Source organism: Grampus griseus (assembly GCF_964374135.1).
Source record: "Grampus griseus genome assembly, chromosome: 2".
NCBI lineage: Eukaryota > Metazoa > Chordata > Mammalia > Artiodactyla > Delphinidae > Grampus > Grampus griseus.
This window is the reverse complement of record NC_139018.1, coordinates 120,967,123-120,991,004: the sequence shown is the minus strand read 5'-3', so window position 1 is coordinate 120,991,004 and position 23,882 is coordinate 120,967,123. Positions and strand designations below refer to the sequence as shown.

The 23,882-nt window shown below is 40.7% G+C and overlaps 1 protein-coding gene across 1 annotated transcript in view; it reads right to left on the bottom strand.

Annotated features, from left to right (window-relative positions):
• CHRNA7 (cholinergic receptor nicotinic alpha 7 subunit) overlaps window positions 1–23,882 on the bottom strand; it is a gene marked incomplete at both ends in the record, with an annotated part of 127,445 nt that overhangs the window by 80,942 nt on the left and 22,621 nt on the right. Inside the window, one exon of the mRNA XM_082648143.1 lies at window positions 2,672–2,716. Coding sequence (XP_082504269.1) covers window positions 2,672–2,716 — 45 coding nt within the window. The remainder of the gene's footprint in view (window positions 1–2,671; window positions 2,717–23,882) is intronic.

The window sequence follows — 23,882 nt, the reverse complement described above, 5'->3', positions numbered from 1 at the left end:
GAATTCTCTTAGCTTTTGCTTGTCTGTAAAGCTTTTGATTTCTCCATAGAATCTGAATGAGATCCTTGCCTGGTAGAGTAATCTTGGTTGTAGGTTCTTCTCTTTCATCACTTTAAGTAGATCATGCCACTCCCTTCTGGCTTGTAGAGTTTCTGCTGAGAAATCAGCTGTTAACCTTATGGGAGTTCCCATGTATGTTATTTGTTGTTTTTCCCTAGCTGCTTTCAATAATTTTTCTTTGCCTTTTATTTTTGCCAATCTGATTACTATGTGTCTCGCTGTGTTTCTCCTTCAGTTTATCCTGTATGGGACTCGCTGCGCTTCCTGGACTTGGGTGGCTATTTCCTTTCCCATGTTAGGGAAGTTTTCGACTATAATCTCTTCAAATATTTTCTCAGGTCCTTTCTCTCTCTCTCCTCCTTCTGCAACTGCTATAATGTGAATGTTGTTGCGTTTAATGTTGTCCCAGATGTCTCTTAGGCCGTCTTTATTTCTTTTCATTCTTTTTTCTTTATACTGTTCTGTAACAGTGAATTCCACCATTTTGTCTTCCAGGTCACTTATCCGTTCTTCTGCCTCAGTTATTTTGCTATTGATTCCTTCTAGTGTATTTTTCATTTCAGTTATTTAATTGTTCATCTCTGTTTGTTTGTTCTTTAATTCTTCTAGATCTTTGTTAAATATTTTTTGCATCTTCTCGATCTTTGCCTCCATTCTTTTTCCGAGGTCCTGGATCATATTCACTATCATTATTCTGTATTCTTTTTCTGGAAGGTTGCCTATCTCCACTTCATTTAGTTGTTTTCCTGGGGCTTTATCTTGTTCCTTCATCGGGTACATAGCCCTCTGCCTTTTTATCTTGTCTGTCTTTCTGTGAATGTGGTTTTTATTCCACAGGTTGCAGGACTGTAGTTCTTCTTGCTTCTGCTGTCTGCCCTCTGGTGGATGAGGCTACCTAAGAGGCCTGTGCAAGTTTCCTGATGGGAAGAACTGGTGGTGGGTAGAGCTGGCTGTTTCTCTGGTGGGAAGAGCTCAGTAGAACTTTAATCTACTTGTCTTCTGATGGGTGGGGCTGGGTTCCCTCCTTGCTGGTTGTTTGGCCTGAGGCGACCCAACACTGGAGCCTACCCGGGCTCTTTGGTGGGGCTAATGGCAGACTCTGGGAGGTTGCACACCAAGGAGTACTTCCCAGAACTTCTGCTGCCTGTGTCCTTGTCCTAATGGTGAGACAGAGCCACCCCCCTGCCTCTGCAGGAGACCCTCCAACACCAGCAGGTAGGTCTGGTTCAGTCTCCTACAGGGTCACTGCTCCTTTCCGTGGGTCCCGACGCACACACTACTTTGTGTGTGCCCCCCAAGGGTGGAGTCTCTGTTTCCCCCAGTCCTGTTGAAGTCCTGCAATCAAATCCTGCTAGCCTTCAAAGTCTGATTCTCTAGGAATTCCTCCTCCCTTGCCAGACGCCCAGGTTTGGAAGCCTGAAGTGAGGCTCAGAACCTTCACTCCAGTGGGTGGACTTCTGTGGTATAAGTGTTCTCCAGTTTGTGAGTCACCCAACCAGCAGTTATGGGATTTGATTTTATTGTGATTGTGTCCCTCCTACCATCTCACTGTGGCTTCTCCTTTGTCTTTGGATGTGGGGTATCTTTTTTTGTGAGTTCCAGTGTCTTCCTGTCGATGATTGTTCAGCAGTTAGTTGTGCTTTTGGTGTTCTCACAAGAAGGAGTGAGAGCACATCCTTCTACTCCGCCACCTTGAACCAATCTCTTCCAAAGCCTCATCTTTTGTAGAGAGGTAGATTTCCAATTTTTTATGTTTAATAATTATTTATTAAAATTTGTAATTAAGTGTCACCTTGAGGAATTATGTAGCATTAATCACTATAATCCTAAATCGATCCAGACGAAAAATTCTTAACACTTATTTTCTGAAGGAATAATTTTTATGTAAATATTTACATTTGAGAAAACCAAGGCAGAATGATTAATAATAGAGTTTCAAACATAAAGTTATATCACATTTGGATAAAATTCTGTGTGGAAAGTGGAATAGAAATATAAGTGCAGAGAGAAAATGGGACTATGTAAAATACCAACCAGTTAAAGAAGGGCTTGTGTGTATATTTTTTTTAATTAATGATATGGGTGTCAAATTATATGGCATTTAAATAGATTCAATTTAAAATAGAGACTGACAGTTTTATTTTTAAATGTCCATTTTACAATTGGATGGAAGTAACATAATTTGTAGTTAATTAATCTGAGGTTAGAACTTTAGATGTCAAGGTTAAAATACATGAATGAAAAAATACAGCTTCTCAAAATTCTTGCGGGTGTCACTGGAGCAGGAAGTGTGAAGGCCTCTGGCTTAGGTGTCACTCTGTCGCATTCAGACGTGCATGGCTGGAACCAGGGGGAGCAGGGCACACACTCCCTAGCCCTAGGGACCAGTTAGGGTACAGACTGTGGACATGCACATGCAGACCTGCATCTTATAACTTATGCATATTTCTGCCTTGCAGGGTGTAGTGCAGGACATGCAAAGGCGGGGTGGTCTGGTTCACTGCATACATGAAGGTGGGAGGACAGTCCTGGCTTGTCCTACGGGACCTTCACTGTGATTCCAGCACAGGCATCGTGGAAGCAAGAGCAGGAAGCCATGGTCGCAACTTACCATTTGCAGCCAAATGTTGGTGGTCAACACTTGGTTCTTCTCATCCTTTAAAGGAAAAAAAAAAAAAAGTCAAAAATATGGTTTATATGATTTACATAAGAAGAAATGATACCCTTATTCATATACCAATCTGATGGTTGGGACGGTTGGCATGTGTGGAAAATAGAATTCATGGAGCACTTCCAAATATACTCCAGCATTTCCCCAGAGCACAGCTTTTCTATTTATGCTGAAGTAATACACATTCATTACAGAGCTCTTACAAAAGATGGAAAAGTATAGAGAAGAAAATTAAAACCCTGCAACCCCACCATCCCAAGATGATACCTGCTAATCGTTTATCTTATTTTTCCTTACACATTATTTATCATTTGTATACTTAAAAAATAAGACTGGATGCAGATTCCAATCTTTTAAAGTCAAGTTTATTAGCAGAATAGAGTTTTAAGCAAATTGAAATAGGCTTCCCTCCCCCGGAGAAGGGAGTCCCCGCCCCACCCCGTGACAGCTGCGGCACCTGTGCTAACAGTGCTGCGTGGGCCCCATTTCTCCCTGAGCCCCAAGGGTCTGCCTGCCTTTCCTCCCATCCTCCATCAGCCTGGCAGCACCCAGGCCCTCGACACACACCTGCAGGGTACATCCTGTCTAGGTGAGCAAACTAAGGGTCAGAAAGGTGGTTCCTTTATGAAGGAACCATTCACACTTGGATCTGAGTCAACAGCCCCTCTTTCCACATTTCCAAACTGAGAGTGGGTTCCAAGCTGGGCGCCAAAGTCTGCATTTTTTTCAGGAAGCTCCAGAGAGCAGATTGACCGCGGCTTTGCCCCTGCACTGGACACCCAAAGAAGATGCTAGTCAACATGGGGCCTTTCCACCTGGGATGCAACCGGTTTTTTAGCATGGCTGGAAAAGCCCAAAAGGGCCTAGCAAAAGCCACGCTACACACGGAGACAAACAAGCCCATTTCATGCAATAGTTCTGCTGAGACTGCTGTTCACTATTTCGTGTTCAATTCCCACCTAAAAGACTCTGTAAATTAGCAATTTTCACCCTCTCCAGGAGAAAGTACTTATTAATGCTGAGATACCCAGAGGCTGAGGCCATAAGCCCCTCCAGCAGGAACTACCTGGCCTGGCTCCCTGATGGCAGTCACAAAAACAGACCCAGTGGCAGAAAGAACACCATCTACTGGGGCATGGTCTCAGGGCAGGGACACAAGTGAGAAATGGATGCTGCTTCTCCTTCAAATACCAATGTGCTGAATGCGTAAGAAGCTGGCAGAGATTCTTTGATGCATCAATGCCCCTGTCCCAGTAGCTCACCCTGGGTGCCTCTGAGAGGTGAGAGTTGGAGGCAGGAAGGTGGGTGTAAATCTCACAGAGGGGATCAGGCTGCCTAGGAAAAGACAGGGGACCAAGTCCCAAGGGTCCAAGGCTAGGGGCTGTGTCCAGAAGAAGCTGCCAATTTTGTACAAGAAAAATACATCCCCTTTTTCAAAATAACACATGCCAGGGGTTTTGGTAGAAAAAGCTGTGGAGCTAACCTCTCTCCATCCTCTGTGCAGAGATAACAGTCGCTGACAGAGACATGCATCTGAATTGCAAGAGGGCTCTAGTTCCAGTCCAGTCTCCAGTACTATTTGAAAGCACTGATAAACTCTTATAGGACATATGTCCCTTGCCTCAACTTATTAAGGAGTTGTTTTTAATCAACTTAAAATTAGCCAGTGTTCCATTCACGTGGCTTTCTTTTAATTGCATCCATGTCTTTATCTTCTGAGAGAAAGGCTTCTGTGGTTTGGGAGCTCAATTACGACCAATCTAATTAAAAGGCTTTCTTCTTTCCAACATGTTAGCTGAAACCTCATTAGAGGGAAATGAGATTTCTGTGGTGTGTGGCAGCATGGGACTGAGCAGGCATTTCAAACTGTAATCAACGCAAAGCAGCAGCCAGCCTCCAACGGAAGGAGCAGCAATGCGGGTGGGGGAGCCTCCACGGAGATGCGGGAAAACCCTGCAGGACCAGCAGAGCAGAGAGGCTACTGTCTGTGTTCCCAAGGTGGGCCCCTCACACCACCCCCATCCCAGGGCCACCCACTGGCTGAGTCTCAGCTCTCAGTCTGCATGGTGACAAGGTGTCCCACCTCCTTCCCACCCCCCTGTGAAGAATGTCCTTCCCCGCAAAGACTGAATGTCTGTGTTGCCCAAATTTCCTATGTTGAAACCTACCCTGCATGGGGATGGTATTAGGAGATGGGGCCTTTGGAAGGTGTTTAGGTCATGAGGGTGGGTTCACCCTCATGACCAGGATTATTGTCCTTAATAAAGGGACCCCAGAGGGCTCCCTCACGCCTTCTGCAATGTGAAGACCCAGTCAGAAAACAGCCATCTGTGAACCAGGAAGCAGGCTCTCACCAGACATCAAAGCTGCAGGTACCTTGATCCTGTACTCCCCAGCCTCCAGAATTGTGAGAAATAAATGTGTGTCATTAAGCCACTCAGTCTATGGTACTTTGGCTACAGCAGCTGAGCTGATGGAAGGCAGGGCCCTCACAGGGTCTGAACTCTGCTCAGTTCCAGACAGGCTCTCTGCCCTCCTCCAGCTGTACTGTTCAAACAATCCAGTCTCAAGTCCTTAGGGCAGCACACAGCCCTTTGTACAACCCACAGTCCAGCCAAGTGTTCATTTGCGTATTCATTCATTCACTCATTTGACAAATATTTCTGGAGCACTTCCTGTTTGGGGCATTATGCCAGCCTGACATGCACAGTGGGAACTGAACAGACACGGTCCCTGAGCTCATGGAATATAAAATATGGGTGGAGGGTGGGATAACATAATTCGACAATGACACACCTATAATTACAAATGGTGACAAGTCACAGAGGACAGGAACAGAGCCCCTTCAGAGGATGACAGGAAGAAGGACTTCACCAGAGTGATGGGGATGGGATCCTGAGGAAAAGACATCACCTTTACTTCCTATGACCCTGCAACACCAAAGCCACAACCCCTCACGCCCACTGTGTGCACCCCTACCCTTCTAGATCTTGCTCCCCACTCAACCCCCAAGTGCCTGCCCTGCCCCATGCCCTCCTCCTTCCTCCTGCACAAGCCCAGGGGCTCCGGGAGGGAGCCAGCAACCTGGGCAGACCTGTGGCCTCGGACAGGAGAGTGCAATTCAACCTAAGGAGGAACCTTCCTGCCAATTGTCCAGCTGCTTTAGAAGGGACCTAACATGTATCCACAAGGATAACAAGTTAGCTGAACATTATTTAATGCTTAATAAATCTATTTTCCATTTAAAAAAAGAGGGGACCTATCGACCAGTTCCTGAGTTGTAAGCACAGAGGATGGCCACCCTTCTGGTCCACCCCTGGGCTGGCCCCCTGAGGGCAAAGCCAGGTGACCAGGGCCTGCAAGGTCTGCAGAGCCAGATCCCACGCACCCAGTGCCCCTGCCACAGCTTCCCAGCCTCGTCCCCGCCACCCTGCCACCCACGGTGGCAGAAAAATAAATTGAGAGGCTGTGATTTTCCCTGAGTCAGCGAGATATTAGGGCTGAGAGAAGACTCATATCCAGCATAAGAAATAAATGCCTAAAAGTCAATAAGAAAAAGGCAGACAATCCAACAGAAAAATGGGCAAAAGGTGAACCAACCCATGATTTTCACTACAGAGGATAACAGTAAATGATATTTGAAAATAACACAGCTAAACCTTAAATAGAGTTTGCAGTCTTCTGAATGTGATACACACACACACACACACACACACTTTTTTTTCAAATTCATTACAGTCTTGTGACAACCACACAGCGAAGTCAGTACTATTATTATTCTCATCTCATAGCTCAACACCAGTGTTTCAGCTGCCAGGTGACTCTGCTCCCAATGTCCTAAGGAAACACTTTGGTGATGGTCACAGAAAATGATTCCCTTTGGCATCTGTACAGCACAGACATTCTCAAACTACAGGCTGGGAACCTCTGAGTTTCTGAGATGCTTCCAGAGGATCAGTGAAGCCACACCTTTTTCACAATCATGAGAAGTTATTAGCCTATTTCACCCTCATTTACTCATGAACGGTTGGTAGAGCTTTGCAGAGACCACGTGACATACGATGCAGCAGACTGACCGCAGAAGTGGATCAGAGAATCCAGCTGTCTTCTATGAAGCTGGGCATTAAGGAGATTTGCAAAAATATAAAACAGTGCTACTTTTCTCACTAAATGTGTTTTTCCTGGGAAAATATAGTTGTTTTTCTTAAAGTATTAGTTATGGTAACAAGGCACGGGGTTATTATTTCGAATGAATTCATGGACTTGAAAATGTTTTCTTAGTTTTTATTTCAAACATGGTAATAAATATTGATAGATGTAACCCATGTAAAAAAAACTTGGGGGGGGGACAGGGATCTGCAATAACTGTTATGAGAGTAGAGGGGTCCAGAAGCTTAGAAGTTTGAGAGCCACTGGTGCAGGCTTGGTGTTCCTAAGACAAGGCGTTCCTGGTTCTTGGACCCAGGGGCCCAGCCCCATCTCTGTTCTCATTTGGGGGTTGCTCAGAGTCTGTGTTTTGGAAGTACAGTGTGAAAAGTCTGCCCCAGCCTCCCCAGGGAGGGGCAAGGGGTTCGAGAGTGCACTTTTTACTAGGACTGAAAGGGCTTCTTTCCACTTCTGTTAGAGGAAGAGCCTCCCTGTCTCCCCCAAGAGGACCCAAATCTGGAAGAACGAAGCCTGGGGCATGGATCATGAGAGCAGAACCAGAGAAGAGACTCTATCTTGAGTCAGCAGCGCTGGAAAGTGGAGGAAGGGTGGAGGGGCCGGGGGATTATGGATGTAGGAGAGAGGGGGAAAGAGGTGGACTCCAGTCACACTGGTAAACCAACACTCAAGCTTCATCTGAACTCTCTCTGGACAGAAACAATAAATTTCCCTTTATTCTGAAGCCATCATCCTGACTGAATCAGTGTCTAAGCATCCCCTTCACAAACACAGCACACATAACAAGTTATCTCTGGCAGGACTCAAGGTAAGCAACTGCACGCAAGAGCTGGACTCTACAAATGCCTGGGTCATGGAAACCAGTGCTGGAGCTTCAGCACCAGGCTTCTCCAACAAACTCTCTTGGGAACCTGGCTGTGGGAAGTCCCATCAAAACGAGGTCCTCTGAAGACAGGAGCTAGCGATAGGGGATCTCAACACAACCCTCGGTGTGGAACTGGTGCCAAGGTGGGTTCAAAAGGTCGAAGGGAAGGGAAAGGGATGAGATACATGAAAGAAGGCAGGAGCTGGAAGTGAAAGCAGTAATGTTTTCTTTTTTTGTTATTTGACATTTATAATATTTCTACAAGCAATGTAGATTAATTGGTTTAATAAATTAAGCAAAAATAAAGATCACATAAAAGGAAAGAATATATATGAAAAAAATTATAGCACAGAAAATTAAAAACTATGAGTAGACACACCCTCATAAGGCATGGGCAAGATGAAAAAATTGGAATGACAGATTCACAAACATAGTTTGGCAATGAATGAATGAATGAATACATAAATAATTTAAAATGCAAGGAAGAAAGGAAGGCAAGCAGATAAACACAACTAAAATACAAAATATAATCTGGAAAAAAGCCCAATTAAGACAAGCATGCTTCCCATGAATTCTTTCTACTATATAACTCAATAAAGCCTTGGATCAAATTAAACATGATTTCAAATATGAGATTATAAAATACCGAATGAAATAAAAGGGAGACTGCAGAGCTAAACAAATGAACTGAGAACCAAAACAATACGGTTACATGGCTAATAACTTAGAGCCAGAAAGGAACAAAACAGACCCAGCTGAAAACTGAGTTACTGGCATGAAGGCAAGGCATGAGATAACCACAGTATGTAGAGGAAAAACACAAAGAGATTAAGTCAATTAGGGACGTGGACACAGAAGTGCCACAAGGAGGGCACAACTTGAGCTGAAATGGAGAACATGCACGTGGGAAACAGAAAGTGTCCTGGGACCATGCATAGGAGACACACTTCTGGTTCTAGCAAAACAGTAAAATCCATGACCTGAACACTGTCCTGCTACCAAACACCTAGAAATGCTGGAGAAAATCACAGAAATATCTTCTTAAATGCAAATGGAAGCTCACAAAAATGGAAGAGAAATCTTCAAAAACAAAATCTTCAAAAACAAAGAAACCAAAAAGAACACTGTCAGGGGCACTGGTGGTGCAGTGAATAAGAATCTGCCTGCCAGTGCAGGGGACATGGGTTCGATCCCTGGTCCAGGAAGATCCCACATGCCACAGAGCAACTAAGCCTATGAGCCACAACTACTGAGCCTGTGCTCTAGAGCCTGCAAGCTACAACTACTGAGCCCACGTGCCACAACTACTGAAGCCCACGTGCCTAGAGCCCATGCTCCACAACAAGAGAAGGCACTGCAATAAGCAGCCCCCTCACCACAGTGAAGAGTAGCCCCCACTCGCCGCAACTAGAGAAAGCCCACGGGCAGCAAAGAAGACCCAACACAGCCAAAAATAAATAAATAACCTTTAAAAAAATAAAATAAAAAAGCTTCAGAAGGAGAAAATTTAAAGAAATAATGACTGAAATTTCCAGAATTGCTGAACTAACCCTCAGTTTAAGGAAGCTCAACAAGTTACTCAAGAAGATAAATATGACTCAAAAACAAATCAAAGTTTAATCATTTTTTTCAGCTCCTATATGTAAAGAGCTTACAATTAAGCTCTTATAGCAAGAAAAAAAAAAACCTGAACATACTGAAAATCAGTGACTTTGGTTGGACCCATGAGAGCTTGATGTTGCAGTGTAAAGTGCCACACTGAAATCTGAAAACAGGCGAATTCACAGAGTCATAGACAAGATCTGCTTACCGGGGGCAGAGGCTACTAGAGCCATAAACTTGCAGTAACACCCACATGGTCATTTTGATGAGTCTCTGTTTGCTGAGGATAAACTTGAGTGAGAATAAGAAACCTCCAGGGAGCCACAACCTTGGGGACACCCTACACTCTCATGGATTTCATCTCCAGGAGCCCCACCAAGTTCTCAAGGTAAATATGCAAGAAAGATCCCCTTGTAACTCTGGCACAGGAATGGAAGGAGTAACACTTAGGAAACAGGCCACCCAAAGCCTTCTCCATAGCAAAGGGTACTCTCCAACCTTTCCAGAGCTTGATCTCCACCATTCCTCCCACACCAGTGCCCTGGAGCCTTTCTATCCCATGCGAAGGAGGGGACGAAAGCCATCATAGGAGGGAAACACTTGTAAAGGCCACAGCCCAGGAGCACAGACAGGCCCACTGAAAGGCTGAGGTTTAACCCTAACACTACAGAACCTATAGAACATTTCCCCTCCCCCACATCATCCCACCACACTAACACTCCAGAATAAGGGCAGTGGGAACCACTGAAAAAACTGCAGACTCTCTCTGAGGAGGGGTACTGAGCGAAGACCAAAATCAAGAGGGGAGACAAAAACAGACACTAGAAGAATCTGAAACCTCTGGCACAGAAAGCTACAGCAAACATTACAGCCCAACTACTAGCCAAAATAACATAAATTCTCACATTAAAGGTGTATTTATTTCAATTTCTATTACCTTATAGGATATTTCTGATTTATAACAGAACACTACAAGGCAACTAAAAGACAAGAAAAAAAGTATGAAGAGACAAAGCAAGCATCAGAAAAAGACTGTAATATGACACAGATGTTGAAATTATCAAACACTAAATTTAAGATAATATGATCAATATGTTAAAGGGCTCTAAAGGAGAAATAAACAACATGCAAGAACAGATGGGTAGGGGGAACCTTCAAGATGGCGGAGGAGTAAGAAGTGGAGATCATCTTCTTCCCCACAAATATATCAAAAATACATCTACATGTGGAACAACTCCTACAGAACACCTACTGAACGCTGGCAGAAGACCTCAGACTTCCCAAAAGGCAAGAAACTCCCTGTGTACCTGGGTAGGGCAAAAGAAAAAAGGAAAAACAGAGACAAAAGAATATGGACAGGACCTGCACCTCTAGGAGGGAGCTGTGAAGGAGGAAAAGTTTCCACACACTAGGAAGCCCCTTCACTGGCAGAAAATATGCTTGAAAATATGTCATAGAAACTTTTGAAACTGAAATGCAAAAAAGGAAAAAGAATGAAAAAAATAGACCATCTAATAACTCTGGGATGATTTCAAAATGTATAACTCTATATAGTTGTGTTACCAAAATAAAAAGGAGCAGAGCAGATGAATAATTGAAGTAATAATGGCTGAGAACTTTCCAAAATTAATGACAGACACAAATCACATATCCCGGAAAGTGAGGGAACACCAAGCAGGATAAATAGCTAGAAAAATAGACATGGACCTAATACCTATCACAGAAATAAAATCAAAATGGATCATAAGACTAAATGTAAAACTAGAAGAAAACATAGGATAACGTATGTGTGATCTGAGGCTTGGTGATGAGCTTTTGGATACAATGCCAAAGGGACGATGATCCACGCAAAAAATAAAGTCATTAAAATTGCTAGGTTGGATTTTATTAAACTTAAAAACTGCTCTGTGAAAGACAGTTACCAGAATGAAAAAACAAACCACAGACTGGGAGATGGTTTCTCAAAATAACATCTCTGATAAAGGACTTGGATCTGAAATATTGGAAGAAAAGTCAACATGAAGAAAACAAACAACCTAACTAAAAAATAGGCAAAAGATGTGAACAGACACCTGAACAACAAAGATACACAGATGGTAAAAAAGCATACAAAAAGATGCTCAACATGTCATTAAGGAATTACAAATTAAAACAGCGAGATACTGCCACACACCTATTAGAATGATTAATATCTAAAAAACTGACAATACCAATTGCTGAGAGGATGTGGAGCAGTAAGAACTCTCATTTACTGCTGGTGGGAATGCAAAATGGTGTGCCAGTCTGGAAGACGGTTTGGCAGTCTCTCATAAAACTAAACATAGTATCACCAGACTACCCGATAAATGCACTCCTAGATATTTACGCAAAGGTTTGAAAATTTTTATCCACACAAAAGCCTTCGTGTTAATGTTTATGGCCAGGTTATTCATAACTGGCAAAACCTGGAAGCAACCAAGATGTCCTACAGTAGATGAATGGATAAACTGCGTTACATTCCCTATGATGAACTACTACTATTCAGGGATAAAATGAAATAAGCTATCAAACCACGAAACATATAGATAAACCTTAAACATATACTGCTAAGTGAAAGAAGCCAGGCTGAAAAGGCAACATACCGTATGATTTCAATTATAAGACACTGCAGAACTAGGGATGGTAAACAGATGGATCAGTTGTGCTGTGTGTGAGGTTATAAGGATGAATAGATGGAGCACAGGGGATTTTTAGAGCAGGGAAACAATTTTGTATGATATTGCAATAGTGAACACAAGACATAAAGCATTTGTCAAAACCCATATAACTGTAGAGCACAAAGAGTAAACCTTAATGTATGCAAATTTAAAAGAAGATCATTTAGGAAGTCAGAGGCTCCAGGATGGAATGCAAAATGTGAGAAATGGATCTAAATACATCACAAAAGTATGAACCTCCCTGACGGAGTTGGAGGAAAAGGGTGCTGACCTAAGTAAATTCCAAAATAAGGGAGTCTGTAAGGCACCGTACACTAGCACTGCACTCTAGATGATGAAGCTGTTCTCCACAGAGGTCTGGCCTAACAATTCTAAAACCACTGCATGTATACTGGAATTGAACAATTACGTAAGTGGGTGGAAGATCGTGGGAGTCAGATTTCTCACCACTGGGGTGGGAGGAGGTTAGAATTACCTATATGGTAATGGATTAGAGTTGGAGACATAAGGCAAAATTCACATTTAGCTTAATATAGATTCCAGTGTTATATATAGAAATACCATAGATATGTGCATATACATGCATTCGTATACATACTGTATACATACACCTGTCCCTTACTCCGTCAATTTAGAGGGCCTAGAAACATGCCCCAGGAGCAATGAACACACACACCAAGCACCGAGATTTTGTTTCCTAATCATTCTCCAGTAAAAAGAATCAGGTGTCCTTCAGAAACAGCTGACTCCAGGTGTTGGGCAGGAAATAAACAGATGACCTGGAGCATCTTTGAGTGCCAGAAAGTAAGAAAGTGGTCAAAAAATAAATACATAAATTCACAACGATGAGGGTACATCAAAGGGTCACAGGAACAAACAGAACAAGTACCCAGGTGGCCAAAGCTGGAACAATTTGAGAAACAAAAATCCATAAAGTAGTATTGAAGTATAACCAGAGTATAAGATAAATATCCGTGAGTCCACACTGCCATAAATAAATAATTGAATAAATAAAAGGGAGAGAACAGACAAATCTCTCATGCAGAGGAACTCCAAATAATTTATGTAGATACTCCACTTTTTAAGGAGATGGAGCTTACCTCCCCACTACTTAAATGTGGGCTGCACAGAGTGACTTCCTTGCAAAAACTACAGTATAGACGGGTGGGGGGGAAAACGTAACTGTACAGTGGAGAGGCCTGACCTACCTAAAGTCATAAGATGAAGGTCAACATCAACAATGACAAATCATACTGACGATATATGCCCTTGATATGACAGGATGAGGATGGTACTTTTAGCTCTGTGGTCCTCCTCCCCGAAACATATTACCTCAGTCTAACTATGAGGAAAACATCCAACAAATTCCAACGGAGGGACATTCTACAAAATGCCTGACCAGCACTCTTCAAAACTGTCAAAGTCATCAAAAACAAGGAAAGTCTGAGAAACTGTCACAACCAAGAGGAGCCTAAAGAGATGACTAAATGGAATGTGGTACCCGGATGGGATCCTAGGACAGAAAAATGACAATAAGTAAAAAATCAAGAAAATCCTAATAAAGCATGGACTTGAGTTAAAATAATCAATATATGTTCATTAATTATAATAAAAGGTAGCATACAAATGTACGATGATAATAACCGGGGAAACTGGGTGTGGGGCAAATGAGTAAATCTTTGCAAATTTTCCCTAAATCTAAAACTGTCCTAAAATAAAATATGTATTTAAAAAACCAAATCTACTAAGTGAAGTCAGAAAGAGAAAGACAAATACCATATGATATCACTTATATCTGGAATCTAAAATAGGATACAAATGAACTTATTTACAAAGCAGAAACAGACTCACAGACAGAAAACAAACTTATGGTTATCAAAGGGGATAGCAGGGATGGGGGATAAATTGGGAAATTTGGGTTAACAGATACAAACTACTATATATAAAATAGATAACAAGGACCTACCATATAGCACAGGGAACTATATTCAATATCCTGTAATATGCCATAATGGAAAGGAATATGAAAAAGAAGTATATATTTATAACAATCACTTTGCTGTACAGGAGAAATTAACACAACACAACCCTGTAAATCAACTATACTTCAATAAAATAAAATTAAAAAAAAATAAAGTCCTCCCCTTGTCAAATCAGGACAGGGTCACCTTGGAAACCTGTTGGGCTAAGAGTACTGCCCAAACAATACACATCAACAAAGAGAAAGCACCTACCATGTCCTCTCTCAGATTCCTAGCTCACACCATTTATCACAAGGGCTCTAAGAGGTCCTGGAGAATCTGACTAAGCCTGTGCTTCCTAAATGGGTTTATAGAATCCTTTTTTTCTGTAAAATCTATAAATAACGAGTCCCCTAGGGATCATTAGACTCTATCTTTTAGAGACTTGTAGGAAGCTAATAAATTACTGGTGCCCAGAAATAATTTGGCAATTCACCAACAATTAATCACCATAGAGTTCTAACACTCAGAAAGGAAAATTCGACACCTCTACCTTCCCCAGCCCCAAAGTCCATTTCCCATCTAATCCAGAGCATATCCGGATTCCTGTTTTACAGGGAGCAATGAGGAGCTAAATAACCCAAATTCAGACTATTCACAGACCTCTTTGCTTCTGAGAAGTACAATGAAGTGACTCAGGCCATAAAGCACATGACAATTACCAAGAAAAATGTTCCTATCACCAAATCAGGAAGGGAATTACTTCGGGAACTTTTTCATAATTCAGGTGATTTAATAGTTTACATAAAGTTCTCAAGTCATTCCTTTGGTTAAGTGTGAGCCACTTAACATGTCAGGGACAATATTTCATTATAAACTCTGGGGGGGCTGGGAGACAGGAAGAAAGTATGCAATGTAGGGGATGCCTGCGCTTATATCTACACAACAGCTACAGCTGAATTTCTATCCCACAACCCCCCACCTCCTCACCCCAGACTACAGACGATCACAGTCTCACTTGTAGATCAAAATTAATCTGCACCTACTTTTATATTCATTATCATCTAGAACAACCACCAGTTTCTGTTCAGTTTAATGAAGTAATGCATTTGCCCTAACCTGGATTCCATAGATACAGGTTATTAGAGAGGCTTAGGTTATGAAATAAGGAGAGATTCCTGGGGAAGGAAGTACCCTCTTGACATCTTATAATCTAGTTCAAGAACTTTCATGGAGTACCAGAATGAGTCATTCTCTACCTCTTCTTACCTGCCCTTACCTTACCTTCCCTAACCTTCCCTGACTAACCTCATGCCATAAGTCTCACCTACCCCTCTGCCCTCAGGAGGAGTTTCCCAAGGTCCCACCTATTTAAACAGAGATTTTAAATAAGACCCAGAGTCTCATAACAAAATAAGTATGGTGTTTAGGTTCCTACTGAAAATCACTTACCAGAAAAAGAGCCAGGAAGATCTAAAACTGAATTAAAAAAAAAAAAGACAATCAATGGATGTCAACAAGATGACGACCAAGAGACGTTAGAATTATCGATAGAGATTTGAAAGCAGACATCAAAAAATGCTCCAAATAGCAACTGCAAACATAATAGAAATAAATGAAAAAATAGGAAGTCTCAGCAGAGAAATAGAAGATATACAGGAGAATCAAATGGAAATTTTAGAACTGAAAAACAAAATAACCTAAATAACTGAATGGAGGGACTCAACAGCAGAATGGTCAAAGAATGAGTGAACTGGGAGATAGAACAATAGAAATTACCCAATTTGAAAAACAGAGAAAAAAACTAAAAAATTAACATAGTTTCAGGGACCTATGGGACTAAAATATCTAATAATTGTATAATTGGAGTCTTAGATGAAAAAGAAGGTGAAACTAAAAAAGTACATGAAGAAATAATGGCTGACACTTCCCAAATTTGATAAGAGACACAATCTATAGATTCAAGAAGTGAGCAAACCCCAAAGAAGATAAATCTAAAGAAATCCCTACCAAAAAAAAAAAAAGAAATCCCTACCAAGATACATCAGAGTCAAACTTCCAGAAGCTAAAAACAATGAAAACATCTTTGAAACAGCAAGAGAAAGACAATACCTTATCTATAGGGCAAAAGAAATTCAAATGGTAGTGTATTTACATCTTGGAATCTAAAGAGTAACTCCTGTAGAGATATATAGTCAGATCGTTTTTTTTAACCCATTCTGTCAATCTCTGTCTTTCAATTGGAATGTTTATTTAAATTTAATGTAATTTCTGATAAAAGGAGGATTTATGTTCACATTTTGCTATTTGTTTCAATGTCTTATGTGGCTCCCTCTACCTGAATCCCTCTCTTGTTGCCTTCTGATGTGTTAAATCAAAACCTTCCAGGTCTTCCCCTGGTGGCGCAGTGGTTGAGAGTCCGCCTGACGACGCAGGGGACACGGGTTCATGCCCTGGTCCGGGAAGATCCCACATGCCGCGGAGCGGCTTGGCCCATGAGCCATGGCCGCTGAGCCTGCGCGTCCGGAGCCTGTGCTCCGCGACAGGAGAGGCCACAACATTGAGAGGCCCGTGTACTGCAAAAAAAAAAAAAAAAAAAAAACCTTCTAGACTACCGTTTTAATCTCGTCATTTCATTTACCATATATTTTTTGAGCTATTTTTCCTGGGGATTACAATTAACAATTTATTACAATCCTGTTTGGATTGACATTAACTTAAATAAATATTACACAAAAACTCTGCTCCTCTATAGTTCTGCTTTCTCTCCCCTCTTTCTTTATACCACACAAACTTTGTATATGGTATGCACATCAACACGTATTTATAGTTATTGCTTTACTCGGTTGCCTTTCAAGTCAAATAGGAAGAAAAAAAGTGATAAACAAAACAAAGATTTATATTGTCTTTTATATTTACCTAAGTAGTTACCTTACTGGTGCTCTTTATTATTCATGCGGATACAAGTTACTGTCTACTGACCTTTCATTTCACCTAAAGAACTCCCTTTAGTATTTCTTGTACAGTAAGTTTACTAGCAAGAGTTATCTCAGCTTTTTTTTACTTTATTTTTTAGAGCAGTTTTAGATTCACGGCAAAACTGAAGGGAAGGTACAGCGATTTACCTGCCCCCACACACATAGCCTCCCTCATTATCAACACCGCCCCCCCCCCCACCTAAGTGCTAGAATCATTACAACCGATGAACCTACATAGACACATCATTACCAACCAAAGTCCATAGTTTACATTACGGTTCACTCTTGGCGTTGTATATTCTATGAGTTTGGACAAATGTATAATGACACATATCTATCATTTAAGTATCATTCAGAGTAGTTTCACTGCCCTAAAAAGTCTCTGTGCTCTGCCTATTCATCACTCCCTCCCCTGACTCTTGGAAACCACTGATATTATTATCTCTACAGTTTTGCCTTTTCCAGAAAGTCATATGGTTGGAATCATTCAGTATGAAGACTTTTCAGATTGACGTTTCACTTAGTAATATGTATGTAAGGTTCCTATGCCTTTTCATGGCTTAATGGCTCATTTCTGTTTGGTGATGAATAACATTCCAGTGACTGGATGTACCACAGTTTATCTATTCATTGACTGAAGGACATTTTGGTTGTTTCCAAATTTTGTCAGTAATACTAAATGAGGCTGCTTTAAACACCTGTGTGCAAGTTTTTGTATGAACCTAAGTTTTCAATTCTTTTGAGTTAATGCCAAGGAGTGGGATTGCTGGATGTTATGGTAAGAGTATGTTTAGTTCCATAAGAAATCACCAAACTGTCTTCCAGAGTGGTTGTAGCATTTTGCATTCCCACCAGCAATGAATAAGAGTTCCTGTTGGCGCATCCTTGCCAGTATTTGGTGTTGTAGGTGTTCTGGATTTTGGCCATTTTCATAGGTGTTATTGGTATCTCACTGTTGTTTTAATTTGCATTTACCTGATGACATATGACGTGAATTCTCTCAGAGTTTTAAAATTTGAGAATGCAGTTGTCCTTTGATATCCAGGGGAACTGGTTCTAGGACCACCCTCAGATACCAAAATCCAAGGATGCTCAAGTCTCTTATAAAAAATGGTGTAGTATTTGCATATAACCTACATACATCTTCCCAGATACTTTAATTCATCGCTAGAATACTTATAATATCTAATATAACATAAACACTATGCAGATGTTTGTAAATACAATGTAAATGCTATATAAATAGTTGCCAGCATGTAGAAAATTCAAGTTTTGCTTTTTGGAACTCTCTGAAATTTTATTTCAGATTTTCAATCTCATTTTCAACCTGAGGTTTTCAATCTGAGGATGGTTGAATCTGCAGATGTGAAACCCACAGATACAGAGGGCTGACTGTGTATTAATTCATCCTTCATTTTTAAAAGGTAGTTTTGCTAGACATAGAATTCTTGGTTGAAAGTCTTTTCTTTCAGCATTTTGAATATGTCATCCCACTGCCTTCTATCCTTCATTGCTTCTGTTCACAGATCAGCTGTTAATCTGATTGAGGATTCTTTGAATGGGATGAGTCAGTTCTCCCCTACTATTTTCAAGATTCTCTCTGTACTTGTCTTCCAACAGTTTAATTATGAGCATCTGTATGTGGATCTCTTGGAGTTTATCCTACTTGTAGTTCACTGAGCACTCTGGATGTGTAGGTTAATGTTTTTCATCAAATTTGGTAGTTTCCAACCATTATATCTTCAAATATTCTTTCTTCACCTTTCTTTCCGCTCCGTCTAGAACTCCCATTTTGCATTTGTTGGTGTCTAACAGGTCCCTGAGATTTCTTTTTCTTCATTCTTTTTTTTTAAGTTCTTCAGACTGGATAATCCCATTGATTGATCAAGTTCCCAGTTTCATTCTTCCACCTACTCAAATCTGCTGTTGAAACACTCTAGTGAGTTTTCCTTTCAGTTTTTGGAATTTTCTATGCCAGAATATATATCTTTTTTATAATTTATATCTCATTATTGATATTCTGTATTTGATGAGACATCATTCTTGAACTTTCCTTTGGTTCTTTATAGATGATCTCCTTTAATTCATTGAAAAGATATAAAATAGCTGATTTAAAGTCTTTGTCTAATAAATCCAATGTGTGGGCTTCCTCAGGATAGTTTCTATTGTTTATTTCTGTGTATGGATCAAACTCTTCTTTCACTGCATGTGTTATATATTTTTGCTGAAAATGGACATTTATAATTCTATAACATGACAACTCTGGAAATCATATTCTCTCTCCACCTAGGTTTGATCTTGTTGTTGTTTATTTATGTAGTCATTTTTCTGAATTAATTCTGTAAAGAGTATTCTTTGTTGTGTGTGGCCACTGAAGTCTCTGTTTGATTAGCTTAGTTTTCAGATAATGATGGAATGAGCAGAAATTTCCTTAAATGCCTGGAACCAACAAGGCTCCCAGTCTTTGTCAATGGGATTTTCTGTGTGTGCTGGGGCACATCCTCAGCACTCAGCCAGGCAGTTGACTACATTGCTTTAGCATTTACTTCTTGCTTGTGTGCGGCCTCAAGGTCAATCAGAGGTGAGAAGTGAGGGTCTTCTCAGGTCTTTTCCTGAACATGTGCATAGCCTACACATGCTTTCTGGAGATTTTTTCAAAGTCGCTATGGGCATCTAATTCCCCAACTTTTCCTTTTAATCTTTTTTCCCCAAGTGTCATCCATTGCCTCAGGCAGCTCCAAGCTTAAGCAATTACTTTTCAAAATGGAAAAGTAAATTTTCAACACGAAAAACGTACAACACAATAGCAAATATATATACATCACCAATTAAAAAGTGGGCAGAGGTCTAAATACACATTTTTCCAAAGAAGACATAGAGATGGCCAACAGGTACATGAAAAGGTGCCATCACTAATCATCAGGGAAATGCAAATCAAAACCACAATAAGATATCACGTCATACCTGTTAGAATGGCTATCATCAAAAAAGCAAGAAATAGCAAGTAGTGGCAAGGATGAACAGAAGGGAGCTCTTGTACACAGTTGGTAAGAATGTAAATTGGTACAGCCACTATGGAAAACAGCATGGAGATTATTCAAAAAACTAAAAATAGAACTACCATTTGAAATTCCACTTCTGGGTATTTACCCAAAGAAAACAAAAACACTAACTCAAAGATATATGCATCCCCATGTTCACTGTAGCATTGTTTATAACAGCCAAGATATGGAAGCAATTGAACTATCCATTGATGGATGAATGAGTAAAGAAATTGTGATATGTATATTTCACTATATATATACATATATCAATCATAAAAAAGAATGAAATCTTACCATTTGTGACAATGTGGATGAACCTCAACGGCATTATGCTAAGTGAAATAAGTCAGATACAGAAAGACAAATACTGTGTATGATCTCTCTTACCTGTGGAATCTAAAAAAACAAAACAAAAACCTGATAGGGAGGGTGGGAGGTGGAAGAAATGGGTGAAGGGGGTCAAAAGTTAAAGAGAAAAAAGAGAAAACAGAAAAATTATGGTCACACAGAAGAAATATGGAAATGGGAGACAGAGTGGGGAAAAAATTCAACAGATGCTCCCAGGAAAAGCTTTATGGACTAGAAGAAGCTTTATGGACTGGATTAGGTCTGTTAAAGACAGCCTTGCAAGTGGGGTTTTCTAATGATGCATCATACAGATCAAAGAAAACTCTTCTCTGGCAATGAGTTCTTTTCCCTGTGGTGGCTGGTACCCTGGATGGAATAGAGGGCAAGTTACAAAGCTCACTGTTCTTACCAAAGGTCAGCTAATTTTCTTGAATTAATGTTCCCCTGGATTTCTGCATACGTTTGGTTAATTTCCAAAGTTTTGGAAAAGTTTGGGAAATTTTTGACAAAAGTTTTCTCCTTGATTTTGTGAAGGAGAGAATTTCTAGGGGTCCTTACCCCACCATTTTCACTTCCATCCCTCAAGCAGTCATATTTGACAAAGCTTTTCATGGGGTTCTGGTACAGAGTCCTGGTTAAGAATCACTATTCAGAGGATTCCTATTAAAAATGTGATTTGGGCATAAGCATACATCCTCTTCTTCCCAAAATTCAAAAAAACGTGCGTGACAAAGAAATGCGTTAAGGAATAATTTCAAACTTACCAAAACAAACATGAAAGGAGACAACATAAACAACTTGGAATCTGAAAAGTAAATGGACAAGAAATGATGACTGACGGAGTCTTCCAAGTACAGATCTAAGTCCACGCGGAGGAGACTGAGATGAAGCCCAGAACAGCTCACAAGTTGGAGGGAGCAGGTAACCATGAAAGCAGAAGTGCAGATGAGGTTAAAACAGGAGGGCTGACATCAAGTCTTTATAAGAATCATTCAAATGCCCCAATATACTCATATGCATGAGTGGCAGCTGCTCCTCCCTGCCTGGCAGGATATTAGAATCTTACTCTCTGGAGAAGACAGACCAGGGGATTCTGTACACCAGACACAGGCAGAGCTACAACGGAAGTAACACACTACAAATAGAGGTGGGGTTAAGAATACCCAACTCCTCCAGCCCCTGCCTCCTCTTGGCTCTCAGAACTCCAATTGCCAGGCTCAGGTTGCCCCGGTGGCAAACTAGAAAAATTTTCTCTGGGCAAACTGATCAGCCTAAAAGAAAAGATCTAATCATACTAAGGTCTCCAAAATAATACTGATACCTTCCCAGCCAGATCATGCTATAGTGAAGCCCACACTACCACTCTCTCTGAGACCCTCATGGACATGGACACACACACACACACAGCTCCAATCAAGGGATCACCTAGCATTATGAGAAAGCCTCTAACATAAAAAACAGGAAACAGACAACAGGGAGCAAATGAAAACTTCCAAAACTTAAAGAAAATACATAACTTCAGAAGTTATTTCCCAAATTTTGCCAGCTACAGTTTTTATTGAAATTCTCTTTTGTAAACACGGTTGATTAGATTATTGGCCACATTATTGGGCTCCATTTCCAGCACTGCCTCCTCTCACTGAAGGCTGAGTTGAAAGTTCCAGCCCTCTAACCTCCTCTAGGGTTTTTTTGATGAAAGCATCCATCCTGAAGCTATTCAGGAAAACCCATCATAAGTTACCTTATTAGCATAATGAAGACATTCCTATCAGGAAATTCCAAGCATTTCTGAAGCTTTGTGTTATGTCAGGAACTTGGGACAAAGGAAAAAATATATATATATAATATTTTACAGTTTTTTTTATATTTTATTATACCACAACTCAAGCAGAGAACTCCTGTTGCTTTTCTCCAGGTATATCCTTTTCAGGGACCCATGTGATTTCCTTTCAAGATGTATGTCCTCATTCTGGTGGATGGTGTCCATCAGGAGCAGTCTGAGAAAGGGAGCATAGAAGAATATGTTTTCCAGGTTTTATGTGGCTTTATCTTCGTCCCTTCTACTTGATGATTAGTTTGGTTGGGGATAAGCTAAAGAATTCTTTCCTTGGAATTTTGTTGTTTCTTTGTCTTCTACCTTCCAATGTTCCAATTTCCAAGAACTCTGTTTTGCACTCTGACTGCTCCTTTTTGGTAGTATCTGCGTCCTGATACACCTTGTTCTTTTCACATTGATGCAACTGCTTCTCTTACATTTCTGAAGTTATTTTTTTTAAGTTTTGGAAGTTTTCATCAGCTCCCTGTACTGTCTGTTTCTTCAAAGCCCTTTTATGCCTTGCTTATATTTTTGACTCTGTTTGTTTATATTAGCTCTTGGGAGAGCTTCCTGGCTGGAAGGGTGGCACCATATACCAGGAGGGTGGCACAAACCAGCTCCTGTTCTCCGAGACCTCCTCGACCTTGCCCTACATACTCTTCACCTGGCTGCTCATTTGCATCCTTCATAATAAAATGATCATTGTAAGCACAGCATTTTCCTGAGTTGTGTGAGTCAGTCTAGTGAATTATCAAAAACTGGGATTTAGGGAAGTCCCAAATTTGCAGTCAGCCAGACAGACGTGCAGACAGCCTGAAGACCCCACTTGCAGCTGGTGTCTGAAGCAAGAGCACCTCGTTGGGAATCATGCCCTTTACTTTGTGGGGTCTGATGCCAACAGAGTAGTCAGGGTCAGAATTGGACTGAACTGTAAGACACCAGTTGGTGTCTGAGATTTGTTGACAGAACCCGATAGTGAAGGAAAATACCAGTTCAACGTTTGCCAATTTAGTTACAAGCACGAAGACAAATGCTTCTAAAGATAAGGTCACTAAAAATGTGGATGATACAGAACCACATGTGTCTGAACCAAGGAGAGCAACTTACACTTCTACTTGAAAGTTTAGGGATGAAACAATGATTGTTATATGAAAAATTCAACAACTAGGAAAAGAAAATAGCATTAACCCTGAAGAAAAATAAAAAGTAATACGACAAGATAAATGCAATCATAGCCCACTACTTGGCTCGTGTGAACAGTGATTTCATAACAATTTTAATATATACACTGTAAATTAATTTAACCAAAAATGATAATATAACTTCATTGGGAGGATAAGGAATGAAAAAAGGAAGTATATTACTTATCTGGTGGTGGCGGGGGGGGGGTGAAAGGACAACTAAATCCTCACCTTCAGTATTGGGAAGTCCTTAGATATTGACCACAACTTTAAACCAAAAAGCAGTAGTTGTTATAAGCATTTTATTTAGAGACACAGATGCAAATCTCAAAGAAACACCCAGAACTGGAATCAGATGCTTCTGGAAAATGTAAACAGAAAGAGACGTATAAATAGGTCTTGTATAACTATTTCAGTGTTTAACCTATGTACAAGAATCATATTAACAAAAATACAACTTTTTAAAAAAGTATCACTACCCACAACAGCACTGTGA